Raw genomic sequence first — 16800 nt, 5'->3', positions numbered from 1 at the left:
AAGTGAACTTGTTAATCTATTTTGATTGTCAAGAACCAGACTTCTAATTTATTTGTATTATTATATAATTATACCAGTGTGTTTCATTATGATTGGATTTAAAAAAGGTGCACTTTTATCTAAGCCCTTGTATGTAATTTTCAAATTGAGATTATTGTACCTTTTTTTTTCAACCATGCATTTCGGGCCACTCCATGTGGAGCTTCCATTATTTAGGAAATTGGCCTTTACCCAGTTCTGCACCCAATTTCTTAATCAACTGCTCCGTGTATATAGGAGTAGGGCAATATAATGGAACCCATCAAAAATTCTTATGACTATAATGAGGAGCAGCGTATTTTAAGCGATGGGAGCATATAGGATTCGAGTTTGCGCAAATACTTAACCGTTCTGCCGAGCGTAAAGTGATTGTTGACGAGCGAACCTATTAGTTGCCAAATAAAACGATGGCCTGGAAACCAAATTTTTTACAAAGCTGCTTTAGGATCCAGAGTAATACTACTCATGAAAACAACTTGAAACACCAAGCAACTTGTGATATTATAAAACTGTTAACCACGAGGTTGTTTGTTTGTTCGCCAGGAAGGAATTATGTATACTCGGTAATACTCGATATTTTACATAGTTTCGACATAGCCCAAACGAGCTAGCATTGATCGAGTTCAGCAGATATAAAATTCCCATTTAACTTTGATTGATGATAAAGGACTACTACAGTTTCAAAGAAGCAGGAAACTCATTATTCATACTTGCCATTTTGCATAATTTCTTTACTGAGCAAAGCGGGGACGATGTATTTTTCAATCAATAATGAGGATTAAGTCTGTTAAGAAAGTTTGTCAGTTGTCACAGCGGTCCAATAAATTTTTGAATTTAATTTGATTTTAAAATTTTTTTTATTTTCATTATATTTAAGCTGTAATTCTAACTCATTGCATGCATCCTTCAGATTAAACTCCTTTTTGAACTTTATTTAATACCTTTTCATTGTTTTTTTTTTTTTAATAAAAAAATTAAAATTTAACTTTGCCAACTCACGCAGCTTTATACTTTTTTCATATCTGCAGAAAAAGTAACATTTATTGAAAATGCTGGCATTCGCTCCGAGCAATTCGTGTTTTTCTGTGATGATTTATCGAAATTCGTATGATTGTTATGGAAAATATGAAAGTATTATTACCACAAAAAACAAATATAACAAAGAAGGTAAGCCGCCACTTAAACATTTAAATTTTGCTAATCCCAAAGTTTTTACATTTAAAGATGGTAAATCAAAAAAAAAATATTTTATCTAAATTTTAATATTGGTTGATTATGAAACGTAGTGCAGTTTGACGTGTAAAGAAAGCGTGGAGGGAAAACTTTGCAGCGCTTAGGTAAATCAAATCAAAAAATTATATTTTTCTAAATGTTGATATTAATTTATTATGAAACGAAGTGCTGTTTGATGTGTCCAGTTACTATTTCCAACATATAAATCTTTTAAAAAAAAGGCTGGAACAGGGCTTTCTTTGATATATAAGGATTGGCGGCCAATCATTTGATTTAACTACTTCCAAGTGTATATCGATAATATTTGATACAAAAATAATTTGATTGAAAATACAATTATAAAATATCGAGTAGTAAATCGTAATTACATTAATCGGTACATCACTATGTGCATGTTTATGTCTAATTAAAAATAAAAGCATTGTTTTAGGCAATATGCATTCGGAAATGATAGCCGCAATTTTTGGTGCATTGGCCTTAAGATCTATTATATCCATGAACTCCTACTCTGGATTTAACCAAGCGCCAATGTTTGGGGATTATGAAGCTCAGCGGCACTGGCAAGAAGTGACAACAAATTTAGAAGTAAAACAGTGGTATACCAATGGTACACATAACGACTTGCAGTATTGGGGCTTGGATTATCCGCCTCTTACAGCCTATCACAGTTACCTAACTGGCCGTGTTGCTAAATTACTCAATCACAGCTATGTCGAACTACACACCAGTAGGGGTATTGAAACAAAGGAACACAAGAGTTATATGCGCCTTACAGTTTTAGCAGCGGACATTCTAGTTTATATGCCTGCTATTGTAGCTATTTCTGTTTGCATGGATCTCACCTTTGAGAAAAATTTGAAACATCATTTGTTGGTACTTCTTGCAATTTACCCGGGGCAAATTCTCATCGACAATGGACACTTTCAGTACAACAACATATCACTTGGATTTTTAGCTATAGCCGTCGCCGCGTTACTGTGTAACAGAAACTATATTGCCGCTTTCACCTTCACGTTGGCCTTGAATTATAAACAAATGGAATTATACTACGCTCTGCCGTTCTTTACATACTTACTGAGTACATGCTTATCACAAAACAGGTATTAATCTTAAAGTGTATTTATGAATTATGTATTTTCCCCAAGAGCTCGATGTTTACAATAATCAATCCTATCATTAAGCATACAATAGATAGTCTTCAAATCGACAACAAATTGCTAAGAAGCTCCTTACAGCCATTTTGTTACGCAGCGACGATGAGGTCGACTTAGCGAGATACTGCCTGGCATTGATCTTTCGGCTCTCGATGCTTCACGTTCGGCTGACACTCTTATCAGTCAGACATACCAAAATGGATAAGCACTAATGAACTTCTTGGCAACAGAATGTCTATCAACCATTTGTTTGTCGATTTACGTACCATCTATTGTATCTTTAGTGGACCTAGAATACGTTGAGCCTACATTTTGAGGAAGACGTTTCATGAATTTTCCGCTACCGACCAAATGGTATCTGGATACCCCCAAGCCAAAGCTTTGACGCGGTTAGTGCATATTCTTGATTTTTACCCACTGACGAGCCGAGTGTCCGTGTTTGTTTCGATTCATGCTTCATGAAATATGCATCGGTCAGTCTACCTATTACAGGTATATAGATGCGTCTTTTTTCTTCCCCCCGATATCCTGAACAAACTTGACATTTACTTGTTACAGCATGCTTCTTGCATGTCATTCTATCGCTTATAGGTAAAATATCAGTATGAAAAACTACTATGGGGCTTCCACATATCTTGATCGGTTGGAATTTAAACGATTCACTATGCTTCATATATATAAGTAAAATATCGGACAGCTATCTCATAAGCATGGGTCAAAATTAGTTTTTGCATAGAAAAAATGTATGTCTTTTAAGACATCTCCACCAAATTTGCAAATAGATATAGAGCTTTTGTACAAAAGCGATTCTGCTTTATAATAGTATTAAATCTTCGGCGTGCCGAAGATAGCCGAATTCTTGTCGTACCTAAATATATGTAAGGGGCTGAAGGAGTCTTCTCCGACCCCCTAAGTATATATAGACAGACTTGAAATTCTAAACGCAGATCCCCCAATCGCCAACGCGATACGAGCTGGTTCCAAAATCATTGATATACTGCCCCGTTTCCATACAAATTCGAAATTTTTGTTGTGAGCATATTTACACCCTTTTTTTAGGGTACACATTTATCTCTATATATAAAACTGTTTGTCCTGACTGACTGACTGACTGACTGACTGACTGACTGACTGACTGACTGACTGATTGGTGATCAACGCACAGCCCAAACCGTAAGAGCTAGGAAGCTGAAATTTTCACTGTAGATACCTTATGTGATGTAGGTGCACGTTAAGACGGGGTTTCGGGAAATTCCACTCGCAAGTGTGGAAAAATCGCGAAAAACGTTTGTATGTAACTTTTTTGTTTACGATCCGATCGGCCCCAAACTTATTTTCAAAGATCTTTGTTCAAATTCATTTGAGGGGTGTTTCGCACTTTTCGGAAAACCCATTCCTCCTTGGTGGAAATGGAGGTCAAAGATTTGGTGGGTGACGTTTCGCGCTCAAATTCATTTCCAGTGATCTATATGAAAAATCATTTGAGACGTGTTTCTCACTTTTCGCAGAATTCAAACTTCTTCGGGGGGAATGCGATTTAAAGATTTTTTGGGCGGCGTTTTAAGTTGTGTCCGATTTGCTTCAAACTTATTTTTAAAGCTCTTCATAAGAACTTAATAAGTACGTATTTCAGCGATTTGGAAAATTCCACCCGCAACAGTGGAAAATTGGCGGAGAAAGGTTGTATGAAAGTTTTTTGTTTATCATCCGATCGGCCCCAAATTCATATTTAAAGATCTATGCTTAAATTCATTCATTCATTCATTCACACTTTTTGAAAAATCTATTCCTCCTTGGTGGAAATGGAGGTCAAAGATTTAGTGGGTGACGTTTCGCACTCAAATTCATTTCCAGAGATCTATTAGAAAAATCATTTGAGACGTGTTTCACACTTTTCGCAGAATTCGAACTTCTTCGTGGGGAATGCGATTTAAAGATTTTTTGGGCGGCGTTTTAAATTGTGTCCGATTTGCTTCAAACTTATTTTTAAAGCTCTTCATAAGAACTTAATAAGTACGTATTTCAGCGATTTGGAAAATTCCACCCGCAACAGTGGTAAATTGGCGGTTGTATGAAAGTTTTTTGTTTACCATCCGATCGGCCCCAAACTAATTTTCAAAGATCTATATTCAAATTCATTTGAGGGGTGTTTCACACTTTTTGAAAAATCCATCCCTCCTTGGTGCAAATGGGGGTCGAAGATTTGGTGGATGACGTTTTGTGTTCAAATTTATTTCCAAAGATCTATAAGAAAAATCATTAGAGACGTGTTTCACATTTCTCGCAAAATCTAAACTCCTTCGGTGGAAAATGCATTTCAAAGTTTTTTTGGTGAATTTTAAGTTTGTTTGATTCCCGTCCGATCAGTTTCAAAATCATTTTCAAAGCTTTTAGAAAACTTTGATTTTATAACATACGTGCCACGGGCAAGGCCGGGTTATACCCGCTAGTATATTATATTTTACTTTTGAATACATACAAACGTGTTGACATATTTATACCCCAAAAATCGCATAAAGATCGGATAATAAGCACTGACGTAATTAATATGCCCTAGCGTGGGCTGCCCAAAAATAGACGTGTGTATATGTACCTTTTTGTATTTATTATACCCCGAACCCATTGAAAATGTATAAAAGGATATAACTGTTATGTGCAAAAGGGAAAGAGCTCCGACCCTATAAACTATTTAATTATGAGCAAATCGAGTATTTTGGTACAAAGCGGTAAAGTTCTGGTTTCGTATTCAAATTAAATCAAAACTTATGTGCAAAAATATTCTGAAAGCGCAGCTAGCCCTGTTACTTGTATTAGCTGATATATCACTTTGTCCAACCAAATCATATTTCGGACAACCAGCGCCTGACGACAACATTGCTAATACGCGACTACGACAATGAGATTAATTGTTATTATTATTATTATTATTATTGTTATTCGTCAATATTGTACATCCATTGATAGTGGACGAAGGTGTGAACTCGTCCCTTGCTACGATGAAAGCCGCCGGGCTTTGTGTTTACTAAAGTCGTCAATTACAATCCGTAGGGAATGTCTATCATGAATTTTAACAGTTTCTAAAAGTGTTTTTGTATGGCCTATGCCAGAATCATATACATTTCATATGAAACGGAAGAAAATCGATCATAAGCAATCTTGTTTCCTCGGCTACTGCCCATGATATTTAAAATTTCCGTCCATTAATGGGATTAAGTTCGAATGAAAGTGAACAGTTTGCTTTGCGGTGGTTATTGTTACGAGAAGTAATAAAAAAGTGGGATGCAAAAATGTATTAAAAATTATCTTTAGTTGCCCATAAGTGTTGTTACCTCCTTTGAAGGTTCTGTTCCGTCCTGTCACGTTATGTCTTAGAATCTGCAGTTCCTGGGCGTTACTATTTTATTCCTTATATCTGCCTTAAATTCGAGTGTGGACATGTGTATTTAGTCAACTGGTCTTTTGCTTATGACGTATCAGTTCAACTGTGTTGTCCAGCTGTGTTTCCAATATCAGTCACAATCAAAATATATATTATTCTGGTATGGGGATAGAAATTCAACAGCTGCAAGATTGATGGCTCTATGTCTATTATAGTCTTAGAATTCTCTATGGAGGATTTTATTTACTCGAGGCGCTTCACCAATAACCTTTTGTAATATCGGCGATGTTGCAAACCTTTTAGTTCGCTAATACTTCGTTTACTAAACGGTTTATTTTTTGGGGAAAACAGTCCTGTCAGTTCTTAGTTGAAGGGATTGAAGTGTTTTACTTGTGCTCCGAAATTGTTATATATATATGCGCTTCCTACATGGTTTTGTTTGTAAAAAAAGAGAAAGTTGTTTGTGTACTAATATTTTTCGAGCCTTTGCTTGCTAAATTTTTGTGCACCGTTTTTCGAAATTTTATTCCTTTTATCTTTGACCTCGGTAGTCAATATGTCCTGCTGTAAGAAACCTTGCACGTTCAAGCACTCTGAAGATTCTGCATTGCCGAAAATTGTTGATTGCAGGCTTTATAAGAATACGGGGCATATTTAATGTACAGGTCTCACTGGGCGTGATTCCCGTAAGATCGCTACCATTGCCAAGAAGGGCTGCAGCGGCTTGCGTTTCTCGTGCCCAGTATTCATCGACAAGCAAATTGATTTCTCCAGAACGTATAACTATGTGAGAAATCAATTTTTTAAACCTAATAATGTGGCTAAGCAGCTCTCGAGTAACTATGATTTAATTTGCCTAACAAATATAAATTTGAGTCTCCACCTAATCGCCGGTTTGTGTCTCAATTTTTGAGTTTGCCCCCTACGAAACCCACCAGCTCTCCCACGACGACGTTTGACAGGAGATGTTGCCACTTGGTCTGCGCTTGGAGTCCGAGAACACACTCCTTTGACCATCGCCACCATAACTGTTGCTTGAGCGATGAGACAGTTCGTCGACGATTCATGCAGGTGAAACCCTGCTGGTCCGTGGTCGCCTCTGCCGACAGGTGGACTGGTATTAGAGCCACGCCGTCGCTTGCGTCCTCGCTTAGCGCTCGCAAGGGAATTGAGCACGGCTTCCACTGCCACTAGAGTCGCCTGTATCTCTTCGGTCGTTAGCAGCAGGCTGTCTACCGTCCGTAAGAGTAGGTCCTATTTGATGGGAATTGGCGAATTGCGTCCGATTCTTCCTCAATTCGAGTTTGCAACTCCCAAAGCTGGCGACATGATCCGACAAAGTTCGTTGAATTGTCGCTATGGAAGGTCTGTGGGACTCTCGACGGTTATTGAAATGCCGTTAAAAATTTATTTGGGATGTCAGATACGCTTTGGAATCGTAGCAAACAAAAATTGCTATGTACAACTTATATTTAGTCCGTCCACGTATTCGAACGGTCGTGCTAATAGGCCCACAAAGCCGCTCCTTAATAAAACTCCCTAGTGCTCTTGGGCCAGCATGACGATTCATCAAATACTAGATACCTGCACAAAGCTTCTCGCAAATTATGAACTTTTTATTCAGAAGTAGCAGAAACTTGGCATCATACGAAAGAGGAGCAATTGCAAGTCGTCCCCCTACTCAGAACAACGAAAAAGAGCTTTAAGATCCATTATATTCATGTATAAATGGATTGAGACGCTGCGTGTCCTTTCGAACTCTGTAATCTTTGAATTTAACTCGATGATAGGTATAATTTTCTCGAAAGCTTCTATCCTTTCCAGCGCCGAAAGGATACTTTCAAAACTGTACTGCTCTATTTTCACGTTTTTGAATAAAGCAAAACACAAAAACAAACACTCAGCAGCGTTGCATGCGATGAAAAACTATCGATACTTTTGAAAATATGTGGTCGGTGTACCATAGCTGCTGCTCCAACAGCTGTTTTGCGTATATTTAAGGTACGCATCTCATCTGCTGTCAGATGCTGGTTAACTGGCCAGGATTCTCTTGATTTCTTAAAAAATGAAGGCCATCAAACCAAATTGACGCTAGATACTAGTCAACATAGCAGCCTCTAGAAACGATGGGTTTTTCTTTGTAGGTACATAGCGCCATTCTGCGTTCTCTGTCCACTCTAAGATTTCAGCCACTCGATTCTATTCAAATGTTGCCAACGACGAAGGATGTGACCGAATCCAATGAAGCGTGACTTCAGGTAATCTTATGAGATTTTTGATTCGATGACAAATATCCGCACAACTCAAGTCGACGAATAATATTCGTCTTTAGATTTGGATGACAACAAAAACTATGCCTGTGTATATAAACGCATGCGCCAAACGCTCTTATTGAACCGTCGGCGAAACTATGTATCTCATTCGGTGAAATTGGCTTTGTAAGCACATATCGTGGTATCTTTGTTCGTTGCAACTGAATCAAAGTTTATGTCAGTTGCTGCCCTAAATTATCCAAACTCTGAGGGATAGACTCATCCACGTCTAACTTGTGAAGCCATAGCTCTTGGAGTAGGAGTTTTGCCTGAGAGAGCTTAACAGGCCAAGCTGGTCAAAAAGCTGCAATTTCAAAGGGAATGTTCCGTTTTGTCGCTCTGAAACCCATGAGTGAATCGCCTAGCTTGTTTTGGAAAGCATCTTCATTCGGTAACCACAACACGCTAAGTTTTTGGCTTGTGTCAGACTCTGAGATCGTTATCGGCCTGGCTGCGTTTGTTGCGGAGAACTCAGGAAAATTCTGAAACCATTTGCTTAGTTAGAGCTCGATAACGTCAGCAGCTTTAGGGTGTGATGACTCGCTCATCGCATTAAACACCGTATTGGCAAAAAAAGGGCAGGCGCAGTGCCATAAGTTACATTGTTATTTTTCCACACTACGAGATGGATATCTCAGTCTGCATACATCTTTTTGATGTCAGCTCTCAATGCAGATTTGTGGAATCTAAGTCATAGCATAGTCGAATATAGCTCCTCTTGAATGGTCGGTAAAACCATAAGAAGATCATTCAAAGCAATTCGAGACAGTGTCCGACAGGACGCGTCGAAAACAACGCGTAACTTAAAACACACTGATGTGGAATGAAGTAGTGTGAAGTACTTGGAAGCTGACCATCCATTTCAGACATGTGACCCAACGTTAAATATTCTTCCATGGGAACATGCGCCAAGTACATACGCCTTAGCTCGGGATCTCGAGACAAGCGTCCTTTTTTTTTGGATTTAGGTTGCCACACGTGTCAAGTGTGGGGTTATTTGGCCGCCCGCCTTTCGGCGGAAATTGCCAAGTCAGAAATTTGCCGTAGTTGTAGTCTTATAAAATGATGTTGCTAGAATTAAGAAACTTGGTTAATTCTTGGTATGCAGTGTTATTTTCTTTTTGGAAGATTTCGTATATGTTGGTGTGTTTGGTTAGTGATGAGAAAGTTTGTCGAATGGCTGTGTATTTGCTGCAGCTGAAAATGATGTGTGAGGCGTTATCGATAGTATCGCATGAGTTGTCGGGGTAGATGCGTATTTTGGCGACTGTGTTAAATAGTTTCATTTCCTATGGTTTTAGTGTTATTCCTTTTTTGGTGAACCACGGCTTATGGGGGGTGGTTGGGAACATTTCGCAGAATCCTCTGAACTTCGTGGCTGCATATTCTCTTTCCCATTCGCTTTTAATTGTTCTGTATATGTTGCTTAAGGCGTGCTTGTGAGTCCAATTCACTGCGGCTGAGTCCACCGCGGCTTGGCTAGCAGTGCAACTCCATTTTGGCTGTCTGTTAGTATGGCGACACGTGGGAGGCCACAAGTAAAGGCGTGGTCAAGTGCTTTCTCAATTGCTATAAGTTCTGCTGAAAGTGATGACAGAACCTTGTCCGTGTAGAAACTAGAAATTTGCCTTGTTCTGGCCTGTAGGAAGGCTCCGCTGGTGTGACGACTAGTGACGGACCCGTCCGTATAATATATTATAAACCCTTCAGAGACCAGCTTTTCCTTTTTTTCCCTATGGATTTGTAGAATAATTTCCCTATTGGTACCCCCCTTCCTGTTGGTTACGCCTTTGAAGAAGTCTGTGCTGGACGGCGGTTCTATCTTTTGGAGTATTCCAGCGAATTCTCTATATACCCTGTAGTAGCTGCTATTTAGCACCTTATCACCCTCAAGCGTCTCGCATACTGGCAGGTCATAGGCGACGACCTTAGCCAACTCTTTTGCCGTAAGAAATTTGACCCTGTATTCGGGAGGGAGCTCCGCGGCCAGGTGGTAGACGCTGGGTATCGAAGTGAATTTTGTGAGTCCTAGTGCCCTTCTGAGATGCGCATTACAATGTGTTTTGATTTTTCTTAATGCCGCTTTGGATAGGATCCTTAAATCTAATGAGAACTCGCTGCAACCGACTCGCGACTTCACCAGTGTATCAATCTTCTTTTTCACCTAGTGTCGCCAATGCAACAATTTCTTAATAGCAATCCCAAGTAAGCTGATAGTAGCCTCTTTTCTACGCTGAAATCGTTCTGCTAGCTCGTCTGTTACAAAATTAATTTGTGATCCAGAATCGAGTAAATCTCTAGCCAAAACTAACTCGCCACTTCTCGTTGTACCGCTAACGACTGCTAAAGCTAGGATTTCAATATCAGGCACATGGTCGATGGTTGATGGTTGATCCTGTGCGAAGTCAAGGCTGTTTCGCAGTCTTCAAAATTGTCATTAGTCAACCGTGTTCATGAAATTTGTGAATGAGAATTGCGTTGGAAATCGATAGATGGCGGATACAATATCAATCATAGATTTCGATGGTACAGCAGAAGGGTGCGCTATTTTTGGCAGGCTAAAAAGAGCCGAAACATTTTAATTGAGTTCCAATGCTCCAACAGTGCCTAAAGCTTCACCAGAGAGACATTAGATCAATCGATTTTATATCTCTATACTTAGAATCCCATGATCGTTATGAACACCAGTTTCAAAAATATTCTTGAGCTCGGAGTATTTTCCACTAAACTTAGGAAGTTTAAAATGCCGACGACGTGTTCAGCCGCAACAGGCATGCCTGCTGAGGTTGCAGTACTTAAAGACTTTTTAACGGACTTTAAAAGAGCTTATGTCGTTACACAGAGTTTTTCGAGGTAGGCCCGAGTCTGATATTTTACCGCTGTATCTATGTGTGGGCCACCATTTCTTATCTACATTCTAGATTTAATTCACTCCTAATTATCTAATCACTTAAACGCATTATGGTTTTAATAGACATATTGTGTTTCTTTTTTGAATCGTCAAAACTGCGCGTATATACAAGCACTTGGTCTCGAGCAACTGGGGGAAACTTCAATAACTATGTGAAATGAAATTGTAATGACAATTTATTTTGATAACTCAGAAGCACTACAGATCGATCCAATATTATATATTATATATAATAATCTCCAAAGCGGTTACTTAGTGCATTCAAGTTACAATTATACTCAACTACTTTACATAGGAGCCAAGAATTGAAAGAAACGGCTTCATAAGCGCAACCAAGCCAATTTAGTCTGTGCTTTTAGATGATACTTTCCTTGGCATTGTACAATGATGGTAGAAGAATGGATTGATTTTTGGATTATTCCCGGCCGACGCGGTTTTATTTTAATTTTCAATTTAATTAGTTCGTGAGCCACAACTAGTTACACAGTTAAGCACATGAGTTTTTTTCTTTAACTTTAAAAAGACTATACCCGAGCGCCATGAAAACGGAAATTGTTGTTTTAAAAGTTAACGAATTTTTGGGAATTATTGGCGATTCGTGCTGATAGGTTTAGTATATTTCGACAACTGACTATAAACTTCTTAAGGCTAAATTAAGATTCGGTGTCGAAGCGAGGGGAATTTGCTCTCATAGCGAGTGACAAAGCTTTATAGCGCTCTCGCTCCGCCTTAAGCATAACTAACACAGGACTTCATTTTGTTAATCAATTATATTATTTAATGCGGAGATCTGCGGCAACATAATACATGTCACTAGAACTACCTGGATTTGTTCTATACCTATTTCTACCAACCGGTCAAAATATTTTTTAATGCTACATTTCGATAACCACATTTTTTGCAAATAGAGATATTTTTCAAAGTACATTTGACCGAATTATGTTTCGTACTCAGCACCAGGACCTTTTTCGTTGGCTTAATTTTATACTGACAATGTAGCATTATTAGTTCTGTTACCCCTTAGTTCTAGAACCCCTTACTTTGTTAGTAATGGGACAATCGATACATTTTAATAATGTCATCTACATATATCTTATCAAATAAACGCAAACAATTTAATTTAAAAAAAAAATCATTTTATTGAATTCTTTAACGTTAAGGGAACAAAACTATTGACTGCCAAGCAAAAAATCTTAAATACTCAATACAAACATGAGTAATGAACAATATACGGGTACGCCTGGAAACGAGATCCTTTTTGGAAAATTAAACTCAACTTTGATGTCATTTATGTGGGGTTTTATATTAAAAGTTTATTATAAACAAGTGTATTGTTGATTTAACAAATTGTATTGCTTAGCATGATTATCATTCGAATCAAAGTAACACGTCGTTTCGTCGTTTTGTTCTCAGCCTTCATACCACACAGGTCCAGCGTTGAACTTTTCGTCTTAACGAGCAAACATCTTCTGCTCGACGTCCAGTACGTTGCCCTCGTCGCTTTGTACTGTCCTCGTTGATCGTCGTTTTTGGATAACTCGCCGTCTGCGAATTCGCCGTCTTCTTTGCTCGTTGTTACGCGTCGTGTATTCGTCGTTCGTCTTTTAGCGTGTTCGTTGTCTAGGGATTCTTGTGCTGTTGGTTGTGCACAGTGGGATTTGGGTATACAGCATTTACCCAACCCACATTTATTTTCCGTTTAATCTTTTTTTGCTGTTCATCTTGATTGAAGTTTTTTTTTGCTGTGTGGTTCTGTAAGCTCTTTCGCTACTGTTTTTTAGTGTATCAGAGCTGATTTTGATTGTACCACTAACCATACAATGCATAGACTTGTCAAATGTCAAAATAATCGGATACCGATAAATCGTCAACGACTGAGCCCCATGGGTGACCGCGACCATTTTAGTGTGCCCAGACAAAGTAAGACTGCTGAGAGTGGCAGCCGAACGCCGGCCTCGAAAGCCGAGCGTTCAGTATGAAGCCGCATCTCGCTCAGCGCATATCGTCGCTGCGGCTGATGCCTTTTCATAATATATGTATGTAAGTTTTTAATTCCTTACATCCCAAAAACATACATGTGTGTATGCATGTGCAGAGTGTGCCTCGCTCTCACTTATTGATTTGCGCACTTGTGTGCATCTCCTTTTCCCTGCATAGCTTCTCAAAAACCCCGAATCTACAAACATACAAATGTTTGTGTTGTGTGGATGTGCGCACAAGTAGATCGCAGCGTTTGTCGCGAGCCAGAGATTTTTTCTTCAATTGTGTGCCCTTTGTGCCTGTGGCAGACACATTCAAATGCTCTATCATGTATTTCTTCGTTTAGTCAGGCATAATGAGAAGAATCTGATATATTTATATTTATTAAAAACTTAAATGACCTAAATGATATATTTATATATTATATTTTAATTTTTTTGTTAACTGTGGGGACCAATTTTGCTTAAAATTAAAAAAAAACTAAGTCGTATTTCTGCAAGGGTAATTCTTCATCGGCTTTTCGAATAATTTAAGAAAAGACCAAACATTGCGAATGTTCAATTTTTTCGACTTGCTACTTGTGCACACGCACACTCTTTCGAGTAAGCAGTTGTGTGACATTATTAAAGGGTTTGGCCTGTTCATGTGCAAATCTCCTATTTTCCATGCATGGTGTAAGGGTAAGGGTACCTGAACGTTGGCATGTGTGCATAATAACTTTTTGAGCCTGCCAAGCACACATACTTACACACTTTTCTATATGGATGGAAGCATTTATGCGTTTGTGTGCGTGTTGGTTGCCTGCCTGCCCGATGCAAATTTGACCAAATTTGAAGTTTTTGGCATTTCTAAATTTCGAGCTCTACACACAGACACACACACACACACAAAAATGTGTGCGAATGAGCCGATCAAGGGTTTGTCGTGAGACAGAGATATTTTATCAATGGGTGCGTAAATTTAGGCGACGGTGGGCTTGCGGCCGCGTAAGGCACACATGTGTGAACAGGCAACGAAAACAGGTGAACCGCACTTGCCGCTCGTTTGCACTTTGATATGGAAAAAATGCAAGTGATCTTTTAATGTATTTTTCGACATGTAAACATTTTGGGTTAAATGGTTTTATGGCAGGCAATAAACGATAAGAATGTGCAGCATGCATCTGCATCCATTTGTTCATTTCTTCCACATTTGTGCACAAGTAGCAAGTCGAAAAAATTGAACATTTGCAATGTTTGGTCTTTTCTTAAATTATTCGAAAAGCCGATGAAGAATTACCCTTGCAGAAATACGACTTAGTTTTTTTTTAATTTTAAGCAAAATTGGTCCCCACAGTTAACAAAAAAATTAAAATATAATATATAAATATATCATTTAGGTCATTTAAGTTTTTAATAAATATAAATATATCAGATTCTTCTCATTATGCCTGACTAAACGAAGAAATACATGATAGAGCATTTGAATGTGTCTGCCACAGGCACAAAGGGCACACAATTGAAGAAAAAATCTCTGGCTCGCGACAAACGCTGCGATCTACTTGTGCGCACATCCACACAACACAAACATTTGTATGTTTGTAGATCTCGGGGTTTTTGAGAAGCTATGCAGGGAAAAGGAGATGCACACATGCAGTGGACGACAATAAGCTACACACAAGTGCGCAAATGCATAGTAGAGCTGAGAGCGAGGCACTCTGCACATGCATACACACATGTATGTTTTTGGGATGTAAGGAATTAAAAACTTACATACATATATTATGAAAAGGCATCAGCCGCAGCGACGATATGCGCTGAGCGAGATGCGGCTTCATACTGAACGCTCGGCTTTCGAGGCCGGCGTTTGGCTGCCACTCTCAGCAGTCTTATTTTTCTGGGCACACTAAAATGGTCGCGGTCACCCATGGGGCTCAGTCGTTGACAATTTATCGGTATCCGATTATTTTGACATTTGACAAGTCTATGCATTGTATGGTTAGTGATTGTACCCTGAGAACCGATGACACCGATAAATAAGCATGTCCGTAACAACTTAATGCATAAAATTGAGCTAATTGTTTCAACGATCACTTAATTTTATATTTTTTCCCTTAAAGTATACACCTTACTGAACCAAGTGTTATATGGTTATTGACTGAACACTCCACCTTAGCATCTGACTTCGGCTAACATAATAGTTCGATTCCATAGTCAGATAGTCGAAATGGCAGATTCACTACTTTAAACAAAAACCTTAAAGTCTATTGTGAGACTGTTTGCTCAGCACATACCTCTAATTTCTGTATAGTGTTTTCAAATTCGTAGGTATAAATTAACTTGAAATTTTTTTTCGAAAAAATGTAACAATTACCTTACATTTGTTAACTTTCTTTTAAAGAATTTGTTTCAATTTTATAAATAAATAATTATGATGCCAACTTCGCTCATTGCGAATAAAATTTGGATAGTCTATTTATTAATATGAAATCAGCAAAAAAAACCCTTTACCACTGACTCAGCATTAGCAAGTCAGGACTATGGCTTTCGTACGTTTGGCTTCTGCAAACATAATCAATTGGCTTGGCGTTTCAAAAGCGAAAAGCCATGCTAAAAATGTTGTGTCACGTTTAAATGTATGGACTTTTCACATCTTAATAATTAAATTGACTAATATTGTGCAGTCGGAATGCAACGTTTGCATTTGCTTTAGTTATGTAACACCCTTTTTACGAAGTTATATTTTGTCGTTTGGAAATTGATATACAAAACCTTTTAATAATATTTAACACTGATATACATATAACCTTTTATATATTATTTTCAGAATTAAGCCTAATCAAATGTTAAATATTTATAAATATTATCTTTTAACAGCTTACAATTGTTTGTAAAAAAGCTTTTAATGATTGCGACTACGGTGCTAGCAACTTTTGCGATCTTATGGTATCCTTGGTTAACTTCAATTGACGCAACTGCACAAGTATTGAACCGCCTTTTTCCTCTCGGACGAGGCGTATTTGAAGACAAAGTTGCAAATGTTTGGTGCAGTATTAATGTTGTTTATAAATTGAAGTGAGATTAAAACATTGTAAATTGAATAGTACTATTTATTAATATATTATGTACTGTTTCAGAAAACACATTTTGAATCACGAGATGGCTTTAATTTGCATAGGAACAACATTATTGGCAGTCCTACCAACTAATGTGCAACTTTTTTGCAGACGAAGTAAATACACTTTCATATTAACTCTATTTAATACGGCCGCAGCATTCTTCCTGTTTTCGTTTCAAGTATGTATTATACATATTAAATTTCAAACCAAGGCGCCTAAAACTTCTTTTTCAGGTCCACGAGAAGTCCATTTTGCTTATTTCATTGCCATCGATTTTCTTGTTTACCTGGTGGCCCAAGGAAATGCTTTGGTTTCTAAAGGTGTCAGTTTTTAGTATGACACCACTTTTGAAAAAAGATAATTTGATTGTTCCAACATTAGCATTAATGATTATTTTTCATTTGACTTTCATGTGTAGCTATTTTGGAACTCACCAGAATATTATGCTTCGAAAAAATATGAAAGGATCAATTATAAAAATATCCGAAATTTTAATGATATCCATTTTATTTGCTTCTTTAATAATAGAACCGCCGTCTATGTATCCGGACATTTGGCCATTAATAATTTCTATAATAAGTTGTGCTCATATTTTTATGTTTCTGGTGTGGGGGTACATTCAACAGTTCACATGAATCGTAATTTTATTAATGTTTAAAATTGTAATATTACAATTTTGTTAACTAAATTAAAAA

At 37.9% G+C, this 16800-nt stretch overlaps 1 protein-coding gene across 1 annotated transcript; it reads left to right on the top strand.

The window, feature by feature from the left end:
* Window positions 1-1640: 1640 nt before the first annotated feature.
* On the top strand, window positions 1641-16800 carry gny (garnysstan). Its single transcript, XM_064679182.1, has 4 exons — window positions 1641-2372; window positions 15864-16061; window positions 16124-16283; window positions 16339-16800. The coding sequence occupies exons 1-4, from the start codon at window positions 1708-1710 to the stop codon at window positions 16738-16740; spliced, it is 1425 nt and encodes a 474-aa protein (XP_064535252.1). The 5' UTR covers window positions 1641-1707; the 3' UTR covers window positions 16741-16800.

Source organism: Drosophila montana, unplaced genomic scaffold (assembly GCF_035044405.1).
Source record: "Drosophila montana isolate Dmon_TW-CO22-7 unplaced genomic scaffold, ASM3504440v1 contig_198_1, whole genome shotgun sequence".
NCBI lineage: Eukaryota > Metazoa > Arthropoda > Insecta > Diptera > Drosophilidae > Drosophila > Drosophila montana.
The sequence above is the reverse complement of the archived record's forward strand: the minus strand, read 5'-3'. Positions and strand labels throughout refer to the sequence as shown.

Excerpts from the sequence above, each read along its gene's own strand:
- gny (XM_064679182.1), top strand. The coding sequence starts at position 1,708 with ATGCATTCGGAAATGATAGCCGCAATTTTTGGTGCATTGGCCTTAAGA. Across the intron at positions 2,373-15,863 it reads ACATGCTTATCACAAAACAG|CTTACAATTGTTTGTAAAAA; the intron begins GTATTAATCTTA and ends ATCTTTTAACAG. Across the intron at positions 16,284-16,338 it reads TCTTCCTGTTTTCGTTTCAA|GTCCACGAGAAGTCCATTTT; the intron begins GTATGTATTATA and ends CTTCTTTTTCAG.